The sequence below is a fragment of the Panthera leo genome, chromosome Y (genome assembly GCF_018350215.1).
Source record: "Panthera leo isolate Ple1 chromosome Y, P.leo_Ple1_pat1.1, whole genome shotgun sequence".
In the NCBI taxonomy this organism is placed as follows: Eukaryota; Metazoa; Chordata; class Mammalia; order Carnivora; family Felidae; genus Panthera; species Panthera leo.
Window position 1 is genome coordinate 1,410,319 of NC_056697.1, and position 12,898 is coordinate 1,423,216.

At 47.3% G+C, this 12,898-nt stretch overlaps 1 protein-coding gene across 1 annotated transcript in view; it reads right to left on the reverse strand.

The window, feature by feature from the left end:
- Positions 1-12,898, reverse strand: part of DHRSX (dehydrogenase/reductase X-linked) — a 139,876-nt gene that overhangs the window by 101,734 nt on the left and 25,244 nt on the right. The window contains exons 2-3 of the mRNA XM_042926651.1: positions 11,950-12,057; positions 5,053-5,121 (exon numbers count right to left, since the gene is read on the reverse strand). Of these exons, the coding sequence (XP_042782585.1) occupies positions 5,053-5,121; positions 11,950-12,057 (177 nt within the window). The remainder of the gene's footprint in view (positions 1-5,052; positions 5,122-11,949; positions 12,058-12,898) is intronic.

The following is a 12,898-nucleotide window of genomic DNA, read 5'->3' on the forward strand; positions in this document are numbered from 1 at the left end:
TGAGGGGTGCCTAGGTGGCTCAGTCGGTTGAGCGTCTGACTTCGGCTCAGGTCATGATCTCCCAGTTTGTGAGTTCAAGCCCCGCGTCAGGCTCTGTGCTGACAGCTCAGAGCCTGGAGCCTGCTTCGTATTCTGTGTCTCCCTCTCTCTCTGCCCCTCCCCCCTCGGTCTCTTTCTCTCTCTCTCTCAAAAATAAAATAAACATTAAAAAATTAAAAAAACAAAACAAAACAAAGAAACATGTAGTCAACCTGCCATCAAGAGGGGGAAAATCAATAGAAACAGACCCAGAGATGATACAGATGTTAGAAGTCTCAGAAGAGAACTTCAAAATAACTACTACGTATGCAGGAGCCTACAATTGCAGACGGACATCAAGGATGAAGATACAAGAAACACCAGGAAAAATATGTAGACTAAAAACAACCAACTGGAAACCCAAAAGCTGAGAAACACAGTTTGTTTGGCTCAAATCACAAATCCAATCATGGGGGTAAGAGTATAACACACACGACTGAAAAAACAATTTGGTGAACTTGAGGTAGGTCCATAGAAATCATCCAAACTGACGCACAGAGCAAAATTTTTGAAAGCTGGGATCACACGAACTGTGCTCAATGATACAACGGCCAGACAGCGTGATGCAACCTAACGTATGTGTGATCGTAGACTCATAAGGACACGATGGAAAGAAGAAAGTTTTTTTGGAAAAAAAAAATGGCTGAAAATTCACTAAATTTTATCGCAGCCAACTACACAGATAGAGAAAGCTTTTTAACCCCAAACAGGCTAAACACAGAGAGAAAAAGGGACCCACCTAGGCATATTCGCAAACTTCTGAAAACAGAAAGTAAATGAAGAAGACAACAGAAAAGACTGGACAAGACACTTATATTCATGAAATATTGACAATGATTATAGCTGACTTCTCATCCCAAGTGACAAAGGTCCGTGTCAGAACACGTTTAACATCCTGGGGGCGTCGCAGGATGTTTTCAACGTGGAATTCTGCATCCACCGAAAATAGCTTTCGAAACACGCAGGCCAAGTGGCGAGACTTTCCGACACAGGAAAGGTACGGAAGTTTGTGATGAGCAGAACACGTGGTTAATGGTCTCTCTGGAGACAGGGCCACGTGGGTGCATGAGAAAATCCTTTAAGATAAAACCTGAAAATACAGGAAATATAAAAACTTATCTCCAAGGCACTCCAGCACCTTCCCGGGACTCTCCTGGCGGTAAGGCGTTACAGCATCTAGCAGCAGGGCATCTGATGGACTTGTACCTCGCTAACACAATGGCTTCTGCCTACTGAAAACCACACATCATGGAAATTATGTGGCTATTCCTTTTAGAGAACACTGCACGCTTTAAAAAATCAATAAATAAAGCCCTTTCTGACTATATTTTCTATCTCCCCTAGAATCCACTTGATTTCCCCCAGAGGGAAAAACACAGAAGTAACATTTCTAGAATATTTTTTTTTTTGAAACGGTTTCATGTGGGTGATGTCCCATCACTGACCTTGGATGCACGGAGCATCTTGAGCTGTGTTCAAAGGAACCATCTAAGATGTGTCCAAAGCAAACGTGGAAATTAAATGGCCAATGACACTGTGGGGAGTGAAAGTATTCCATAAATTATTGGAGGCAGACACAGAATGTGGCAGGCAAGGTGAGGAGGAAAATTCTTCCTTGCGGGATTTTTTTAAAAAATCCTGCCGTTATTTATAGAGGCGCTAAGGCAATCAGGCAGACAATCGCCCTCTCTCATAGAACTCACCTTGCGAGTGGTTCAAAAGGTTAGAATTGATCGTTGCAAACTCCGGGAAATGAAGAGCCTTTAATGTAAGGAACAAGATGACAGCTATAATAGCCGATTAAATTTTCAGAACGTGCTGAGCGTCTCCTTCTGCGCCTTCAGGAAAGACACAGTGACCTTCTAAAGCCTTCTAATTACCCACAGGAAACCAGCAGTCTGTCTGTCTGCCTGGCTGTTGCCTGGCTAGCTAGCATACGTGCTCCTTGACTAGCTCAGGATGCTAAATTAAAATTGTAAAGTAAAAAAAAAAATAGGACTTTAGTTTGAAAAATTCATGACAATAAGGGGCATTTCATGGTATGTAGGGAAGACAGGTGGTCTTGAACATACACCAGACCTAAATATACACCCGGAACATTGTTCAAACTACTCTTGGCGATACACGGAGTGTCGGCCAGCCAACGCACGTCAAGCACTTCACGCTATAGGTATTAGGTGTCGAGAACTCTATGCTATAAAGAAAACCCACACGTGGTGGGGAGAAAAACAAAACCCATGCAATCAACACTCAGTCAAGTTTTTCGCAATGGACCAAGCTCCAGAAGGATCCCTCCAGAAAATCAGAGAGTCTATGAGTAGAAGAAAAATGGTAGGTGTCTACTCGCCTCAAGATAAGTCTACGTTCAAGATATGAATCTCTCTTGGATGACAGAGCAGTAGATTCCTACCCAGAGACGCCACTTCCTGTCACCATAACGAATACCGAACTGATGTCATAGTATCTTTTGCTTCCATGACCAATTTAAGTATTTTATAGTGAGTTGGATGACCCAGACGTTCACAAAGATGTATTGCCATCTCGCCGGGAAGTGGACCCAACTGACTTTTCCTGGCACAGGTGAAGCTTATAAAAAAAAACAAAACTGAGTGCTGTTTTCTCTTAAGGAAAGCAAACCGGATGTAATACCTAAGTATCCCGTGAATCCAACAGCTGGCCCCTCTTCCCACTAAAGACAGAGAGAGATTTATGCTGGCAGAATGGCATTAGGAAAGGTGGAAACTGGTCAGGAAGACATTTCTGAAGAACACAAAGTAAAGCCTTTTAGGGAAAAGATCACAGACACCGTATCTCCAGTGGGATTACGCTGAAGGTTTAGGATTCCATCGCGGCTTGTGTGAGCCTACGGCAAATGTCCAAAACACAATTACATTCTTGCAGTCTTTTTAAGAGGATTTAAATTCTCTAGTCCCACTTGGATTCACTGAGATGCTGTTATGACTTTCTGTTGTTTGCTTGTGTGGTGGTGTTGGGTTTTGTATTTTTATTTTTTGTCTTATTTCATTTTATGCCATTTGATGTTATTCCATTTATTTGCTTTTTTTTGGTCACAGAGCAAGAGTATTTGCTCCAAATGAGACAGCTTTGGTCAGCAGGGTATTGCTCAAGAGCAATAAAGACATTGGCACCATGGCTACATGATGACCACGTATTGAAACTCTTGTCTCTGGAAAATCTCTTGGTGGAGAAATGAGCCCTATTATCTCAGTTCCTCAAAACAGTCATTAACTTATCCTTCCAAGAGCTCAGCTAGTTGAAGGTTGGTAGGTGGATAGCCTCCCATATCAACACAAAGTAGGATCTCAACCGACCATGACTTCAAAAGCAGAAAGTATGGGAGAGTAAGGAGGACGAAGCATGCAACCAAGAACTTAGATTTTTCTTTTCCTAGATTAAGTCCAGAGAAGGGGTGGAGGTATGCTGGAGAGAAACTAGGTATTGAGAAATCACTGTGCTCTGGACAGTAATCTGTGCAATGTTGTTAACATGTGTGCTTGCTTGCTCAAAAAAAAAAAAAAAAAAAATTGCCAGAGACACAATTACCCAATACAGGAAGTCAAGGAAGAGCCATAAGCCATGAGTAAGTGTGGTTCCCATGGGCCTCGTGCCAACTCGTGTTACTGGGAGTATGTGGGCAAGAATTTAGCAGGCTCCAGTGGGTGCAGGCTGGTCTGGAGAGAAGTGTCTCCATCTGAGCTCAGTGCTGGAGAGCATCCTGAGCTAGACAGGGTGTTCTGTGATTGCAGGAAGACGGATGGATGGATGGATGGATGGATGGATGGATGGGTGGATGGATGAGTGAATGGATGTGTGGATGGATGGATGGATAGGGGGATGGATGGATGGATGGAAAATGGATGGATGGATGGATGGGTGGATGGTTAGGTGGGTGGATGGATGGATGCATGGATGCATGGATGCATGGATGGATAGGGGGATGGATAGGGGATGGATGGATGGTACATGGTGGATGGATGGCCACCCAGGGATAGGGAAATGCATTTCCCCCTAGCCAGCCACTGGCGGGAGCTGCTTGTGTACCTGCTGACCTACAGGGCAGGGAATGGCCCCGGGCTGCATGGACAGCATCTCCGGGGGCCTCTGAGACTGGATGCAGATCCAGCCAAAGTGAAAGTCTGTTCAAGGACTACCACCCAACTGCCCCCACATGGCCAAGCCCCAGCATCTTCCCCCTGACGTGTTGGGAGGCCCTCCACTGACCGACTCCTTCCAAGGGTCCAGCTTCGTATGTTATAAAACTAATACGGTGTTGCTTTCTTATCTGATTCAACACACACAAGATTAACGCATAAAGTGTGTGTGTGTGTGTTTCTGAGTGTGTGTGTGTGTCTGGCTCAGACCACTTTCCTCCACCGCCCACCCTACAGACACATTCAGTCATCGCGGAGACCACAAACACTATGAATCAGTTCCCACTTGGAGTACCCATCAGCTTTGAGGGCAGGGGTGCGCCTGCTCTCGGAAGTGACCGCACCATCCTGGGTGATTTGGAATCATTGCCTCGCCCATCCCAACACCCTGGGCGGCCTCCCCTCCAGCACAGAGGAGCTGACCAAGTGCTGTCCCCCGAACACTCTGGCTTTCCACATCCACACCCGAATCTCAACATACAGAAGACATGTGCAGAGAAGACGGACGCAGAATGACAACAAGGTCCCCAAGTCACAAGGATGCAACCGACCAGCACATTCCAACGCGTCCGCAGGAGCTGCCTACACAGAGCAACGCAACCACGGGTGAAACGTTTGCTGTCCTTCATCACTCTCCAGTGGTGACCAGAAATCCCCAAAGGAAACGCGCAGGAGGGAGAGACATCCCCCAGCCCCGAGTCACCTCCACCTCCCGCATCCCCGATCCCATGCCCGGGTCTGCAGCTCAGCCACAAACACCAACTCGGACCAAGGCAGAGAGCCGTTGGGCTACGAGAAGTACCTTTGTCATTCGACGTCTCCTCTTTTAGTCTCCGCACAACGTCTTGGGCTTTGCTGTCATTGTTTCCGGCTAAAAGGAAAAGAGAAGATATAAGCAGTGGGAAGGCTGTTCAGGTGCAACCGAGCACAAGATAATATTGTCTTGAGACACAAAACTCAGCCCTGGGGTGGGCTCTTTATGGCTTCTCTTCTTGTCCTGGTGCCGAATGGGCTTGTGGATCCCTTCCCGCCAAGTCAACCTACCAACTGAGGAAGCCTCTCCTTCACCCTGGATGGACAAGGTGCACGCGTTTGTTTGACATCTTCCTTAATGGTGATTACAGGGGCGTGGGGTGCCTGGTGGTTCAACGCACGCCGTCAGGGGTTGGGGGCAAGCCAAGAATCACGTAGGCATAGAAATGTTGACGGGAAGGACAGAGCAGAAATCAGAAATACAACTTTCGAAGAAACTTTTTTTTTTTTGCCGGGGTGGGCAAGGGGGTGGGCGGGGAGAGCCAGGGAGAGGAGGGGAGACAGAGAGAGAAAGAAAGAGAGAGAGAGAGAGAGAAAATCCCAAGCAGGCTCCGTGGTCAGTGCAGAGCCCAACTTGGCGGTCAAACTCATGAACTGCGAGATCTTGACCTAGAGCCGAAATCAAGAGTCAGATGCTCAACCGACTGAGCCACCCCAGCGGCCGTCCACTCATTGGTGGTGTGATCTGTAAAACTGATCACGGGATGTGCCCGCTACGTACGTGGGATTTCCCATTTCCTTATTGGTGACCCCGTGAAAACTCGGCAGGTGTGGTTTTCCCGAACGTGAGTGTAGAAGGGCTGCGGCATGTATTTTGTGTGTGAGGGGTGTCATGGCTGAAATACGGACGACACGGGGCCACGGCCAGCTCATCTGTGGGCCATACCACTCTTAATCTCAGGGTTGTGAGTTCAAGTCCCTGGGAGAGCCTACTTAAAAAATAATTGAGGGGCACCTGGGTGGCTCAGTCAGTTGAGCATGCGACTTCGGCTCAGGTCATGATCTCACAGCTGGTGGGTTTGAGCCCCACATTGGGCTCTGTGCTGACAGCTCGGAGACTGAAGCCTGCTTCAGATTCTGTGTCTCCCTCTCTCTCTGCCTCTCCCCTGCTCACACTCTGTCTCTCTCTCTCTCTCTCTCTCTCTCAAAAATAAATGTAAAGAAACAAATTTTTTTAAAAAGACTGTAGAACAAAATAAATAAAATAAAAAATAACAAAATGAAGTAAAATAAAATTAAATGAAGTTAAATTAAATTAAATTAAAATTAAATAGGGATGCCTGGGTGGCTCAGTCGGTTAAGCAGCTGACTTGGGCTGGGGTCATGATCTCACGGTTCATGGGTTCGAGCCCCACGTCAGGCTCTGTGCTTGCAGCTCAGAGCCTGGAGCCTGCTTCGGATTCTGTGTTTCCCTCTCTCTCTGCCTCTCCCCTGCTCACCCTCTGTCTCTCTCTCTCTCTCAAATAAATGTTAAGAAAACTAAAAATAAATTAAAAATAAAAAACAAAACAAATTTTTTATTACAGACTATGAAATTTGGAATTAAAATAGTGAATAAGGTTTCTTCACTGTCTTCCTAAGTAAATGTGCACTGACAGTTGCAGGCTGGGGTACCACTATTTTCCGAATGTCCCTAAGCACAGAGTCCTGCTATTAAGGGGTGCCTGACGGGGCTGCTGTTGTGGGGGAGACGCTCGGGAGACCCTGCCTGCCCACACACCAGTGCTCACAAGCAAGTGGACTGGAGACAGATTTTCAGCTCCTTGGAGGGATGAGCTAACCCAGAAAGTCCCTGCAGGGGTGAGTCATGGGAGCGCTTCCACAGAAGGGTAGATTAGACCTGGCATCTGAGGAACACAGGTGTGGGCGTGAAGCTTCTAGAGCCTTGAGCACGGCCAGGTGGCCCGGGTCCAGCATGTCCCAAGGGAGGGGGCTGGCTCCTACCACCTGCTCACCCGGGTCCCGCCCCTGCTGGCTGGGTGTGCTCTGGGCTAGAACCATCTTGAAAATCGCAATGAGAATAGATTACCAAGCCATCCTTTTCAGAGGCATTTCTGCGTGCTGTTTGCACACATGCGTGCGGGAGCTCACTTGTGAAATCCCATGCAATTTTTAAATATTAAATAGCCACCTGCTGCTGGGCCCAAGCGTCTGGCATTTGCCATCTTGGCATCAAGGGGTGGTCCAGTGGAAGCTCGCAGGAAGTGGGATAGAACCTCTACGTTCCCGAAAAAGACAGAAAGGGCCAGAGAAAGGAGGGCCGTCGACCAGCAGGGGGAACTGGTCATGACTGGTCGTGCCTCGCTTTCTCAGGCACGTTTTTGGTAAAGGTCTTTCCTACGTTTACTGAGCACACATTGCAAAACAGATAGAATTCGACCAGGATGCTACTGGGCACAGACACAGTGGGTCTGCCGTCTACAAGTCTTTCCTCTGGAGGGCTAAGTTTTCCACGTGCCACGCGTCCCACAGACGTCCTACCCATAACGTCGACAAGGCAGTGAGTCACTTCTCTCTCTTTGGACGGCATCCTATCCACTGGATTTCGAGAGTCTACAAGACGCAATGTAACTTCCATCTGTTTGTGTGGGGTTTTTGTAAGATGCTGAGCCTAAACCAAGGTCAGCAGACTATGAGCCTAGGGCCAAATCTGAAGGTCCCCTTGTTGTAAAAAGGAAAAAAAAAAAAAAAACAGCTATGCCTGTAGCTTTAAATACTGGCAGTGACCACTTTGTTGCTATGAAGGCGGAACTGATCGGGAGAAACACACCTACGGAAATATTTGTTATCTGGCCCATCACAGAAAGAATATTTACTGGCCCTTGGTCTCCGCCTTAGATGGCTGGTCATGAAGACTTAGGAACAAACATCTTCCGCCAAAATAGTGTTCCGAAACAATAATAATTAAGATATTGTGAGCAGGGGAGAAACTAATTAATGGATGTACAGCAATATTAACGTGCTTGACTTAAACCCAAGTTCTGTTTTCAGTTTTTTAGTAAGTAATTGATTATTCTCTAAACATGAGCAGACGCAGGATTAGCAAATTTGAAATTTCTGAATATACACGTCTTCTTTTTTACTTAATACGACATTTGTGTTAAAGTGTCTGATGACGGTATTTCATTAAGTGGCCTTGTATCCAACTGTCACACAAAATGACAAATTGCCACTCTCGGAATGCAGGCAATTACGCCCTGAAAGACTCGGGAAGCAGGGAAGATTCCACACTCGATCGGACTGACGGAGAGGGTCACACTGTGACCCATGGTGAAGGTGTAAACGCAGACATCAGAAGCTCTGTGGAAAAGAGCACAGGTGGAGCTTACTCTGCTTTGCTCAAGAAAATGAGAACTTTGCTGCCAGCAGGGATGTTCCTGGTGCTCAGCAAACATCACCTAAATGAGGAGGTGGTAACAATCAGGGTTCCAGTCCTTGCATGCATGGGTGCCACATGCTTGCTCACATGCTGTCACTGCATTGTGTCTGTACGACATACTGCTCACTCAACTAGAGTTCAGCATGACCTACACCAATGTGACCTCCCCATAAAGTAACCCAACTCCACCTCATCAGGACCCAACCCAAGGAAGGTCATCATGACATAACCCAAGGAGACCTCATCATCACCCAACCCAACTAGACCTCATCATGACGTAACCCATACAGACTTCATCATGATATAAGTCAACTAGACCTCATCATGATATAACCCAACCAGACCTCATCATGATATAAGTCAACTAGACCTCATCATCACCTAACCAGCTAGACCTCATCATGACATAACCCATCTAGACTTCATCATGATATAAGTCAACTAAACCTCATCATGATATAAGTCAACTAGACCTCATCATCACCTAACCCAACTAGACCTCATCATGACATAACCCATCTAGACTTCATCACGATATAAGTCAACTAAGCCTCATCATGATATAAGTCAACTAGACCTCATCATCACCTAACCAGCTAGACCTCATCATGACATAACCCATCTAGACTTCATCATGATATAAGTCAACTAAACCTCATCATGATATAACCCAAGCAGACCTCATCATGATATAAGTCAACTAGACCTCATCACCACCTAACCCAACTAGACCTCATCATCACCCAACCCAACTAGACCTCATCATGACGTAACCCATCTAGACTTCATCATGATATAAGTCAACTAAACCTCAACATGATATAACCCAAGCAGACCTCATCATGATATAAGTCAACTATACCTCATCATCACTTAACCCAACTAGACTTCATCATGACCCAACCCAACTAGACCTCATGATCTCCTAATCAACTAGATGTCATCATGACCTAAACCACCACACTGCAGCAAACAGCACAGGAATGGAATGATTTTTGTTCGCATTGCAACATTGCCCAGTTTCATAAGTAATTAAGAAGATGAAACAGACAAGTGCACTGGAGAAGTCACAAGGGCAGAGATAACGAGGGCTGGATGACAGCCTCTGTCTTTTCTCAGACCAGACGTTCCCTCCCTGTCCTGCTCCACCAGCTTCTTTCTGACACTAGCCTAAATTCAGCAGGCCCTCAGAGGGCACCTATTTCTCCTTGTGTTCAAGACCTGATGTCACTTTGATCAAGTTATTCCACATGGTGGCAGAAATCCCAGATATAGCAGGAGTCTCCTAGAGGACCCAGTCTGTCTGCTCACATGCCCTGTCCCCTGATGTGCTCAGGTCCCAGGGAGACATAAACACATCACAGAGGTGTTAAAACTGAAGAAGACGTCTAGAAATGCACACTCAGACAGGCCCTCTCTCCTGTAAGACCCCACATCTGCAAACAACACCTCTTCATCTGCGAGGGAAGATGCAGACATTGGTAAAGACAGCCCATGCAAGGACTTGTCAAAAACTGTTCAAACATTTCCCCATCTATGCAGACAACGGGCACTTGGACGCATCCCTGAAGGAAAAACAACACTCTGACGAGGAAAGAAAACGGTGAGGTAGACCAAGAAGTAATCCACCCGTCCCAAAGCCTGAGAAATATGTTCTGTTCAACAGACCCGATTGTTCATGACAGGGAGATGCCTACGTGGGTCCGTGAGGAAGGAATCACTGTAAGAAACCATAGGTTTTCAAAAAGTGAAATGTGGGAAGGGCCACGTGACACACACACACAAAATTTTAAACTGCGGAGTCATGTTTTGCAAAAGCGCAAGAAAAGATTCACATGTAAGAGTATGAGTCTGTTTGGTTACGGGACCGAAGGAATCCCTGAGTATACCCACGTGGGTCAAAGAAAACAGAAGGCCACACTGGCTGGACCTCGGGTTCCCCATGTGGGTCAAGAGCCCCCCACCCCAGACATCCTCCATGGAACTCAGGACCGTGAGTTTCAACATCAACAATCACCCATATCATGGTGGCCAACCCCTAAGAATGTGGACAAGACACAGAAGTCTGGGCAGGGTCTATGACCTGACCACCGCCAGAAACCAGATACACTTTCATAACAGAGTTCATGTGTTGAAGCTGGCTCAAAATAAAGCTTAAGATCCTCACAGGGGCCAATCGTAGGTGTCGCTAAACCCCCCAGGAGGTCACTTACTGTACGCCATTACGTGATGAGTTTGTGTTCTTACATATTTTTATATCTGTACCTCAGTATCCTTTGGTTTATAATATTAATGGATTTTAGTGGATTAATGGATTTTCGTAATGGATTCATATTTTTCATATTAATGCATTTAAGCAGAACTGGATGCCAACAGTGTCCAAGGACTGGGAAAGGGGAAACGTGACTGTGTCCTGAGCTCAGAAGAGCCAGGAAGGAAGAAAACACATTCATGTGGAAATACCCAGCCTCGACTAGAGCTTCTGATCCAAAACCACCCTTCGATAGATGGTAGCGGGCAAAAGATACAGGAAAAAAATGGGAGAAAGGAAGAAATAAATCACTAATGGCTCAGTAAACGACCATGCGTAATGTTATTTGGAAAGTCTTAAGTGGAAAGCAATCCTTAACAGCTAAAACGAGACGTGTAATACGATTTATATATAAACAGACACCATAAAAGGTAGTAATTAAATGCAGATGATGTCAGTAGGGGACGTAGTTAGTGGGACACCTGGGTCAGCAGTTAAACATCTGACTCTTGATTGTGGCTCAGGTCATGATCTCGCGGTTGTGACCTCGAGCCCCATGTCAGGGTTCGTGCCTGCTTAAGATTCTCTCTCTCTCTCTCTGTCTCTCCCTCTGCCCGTCCCCTGCTGGCATAGGCACTCTCTTTGTCTCTCAAAAAAAAAAAAAAAAAAAAAAAAAGAGAACATAATTAGCATTGAGTGCTTGTTTTTTTTTTTTCCCCAAAGCTGATGTGCACATAGCATTTTTGCCAGCTGATTACAAATTCTACCCCCAGTTCCCTAGAACTATTAAACAAAAGCAAAATGGGTCCTTGGAACTCTCTGTTTTTCCAGGCAAGGAAAATCCCTTCATTTTCAAAGAGGAGTTAGAAGCCGGGATAAGGAACAGAGAGAGTTTGGAATAGGAGAAGGGAAAATACAGTGTCTATAGGATCTGGTAGCAGAGGAAGCCAGCGTTGTGAACACAGGCTGAGAGTCTGGTACGGACTACGTTGTGTCTTCCCCAGGCTCATACGCTGAAGCCCTGAGCCCTAGGTCCTCAGAATGTGGTTGTGTTTGGGGGTGCGTCTTTAAAGAGGGGATTAAGGTAATATGAGGTCACTAAGGTGGGTCCTAATGCAGTAGGACTGGGGACGCAAAGAGGACACGCGTAGGTGTTTTCCGCAAAGGACCGTCGCACCCACGAGCAAACGACTGTCTGCATGCAGACACGCGCGAGCTTCTGGCTCCCTGGCGTTAGCCAAAAATGCAATCGTCACCTATGATCACGTGCATGCCGAGCCTCGCCAGCTGCCTCGCTGTGGCATAGCCGATGCCATCCGTGCCTCCGGTCACTATGGCCACACGGTCGGGTTGTGGGGGAAAAACTGCAGGAGAAACAGAATCAGAGACAAAAACATCAACGTGAGGCTGACAGGCAGAGCGCGCGTGCATCAGAACCCCGCCACGGGAGAACGTGGACGGGCCAGGGGAGGTGTGGTGCAGTGCGTGTGGTTTGGTTCCTCGTGGGTTCCCCACAGGCTCGGAACCGTGGGGGGGGGGGGGGCAGTCATGAGCGATTACAGCCTGGGGAGAGACACCTGTAACGTCTCCCTTGACCCCAGGGAGGCTGTGGCAGGAACCAACTGGAATAGCAGCACAGCAACAGGCAGGAAGGTCCTGAGCAGACGCGGGTGTCATGTTCACAACCGCGGACGGGAGTCCAGGGCAAACGTTCCCAGGCAACACCAGGCAGGGAGTATTTGGGTCGGAAGTGTAGGCTTTACTGTTGCCCAAGGACGGAGAAGGGCAGCAGATTGGGGGGTGACTGCTTGCCAGTGAAAAAGAAGTTTCCTGATCACAGTGCCCACGAGGAGGGGGCACGCCACGCCGCGGGGCCCCACGGGGAAGCAGCAGGTGGGTCAGGATGTGGACAGACTAGGAAACGTGGACTCGAGCCTTTATCGTGCAAAGAAATGGGTGAGGTAATCAGGCTGGGCTAGTGTGGGTGATTTCAGCGCTCTCCAGGTGGTAGGGGCTGTCCTAGTTGTGGGTCCCTGGCCCTGCAGTGACTGGGGGGATAATGTGGATCGTGGCCCAGAGTGGGGTCTTGGAGGCAGTGGGGTGAGGGCTGTGGACGGGTTGGTTTGCATTTGAAAAGCGTGCTCCTCCTCCAGGAACTGGCCAGCGAGGAGAGCTTCAGCGTACGAAAAAGGTGACCAAGATGAA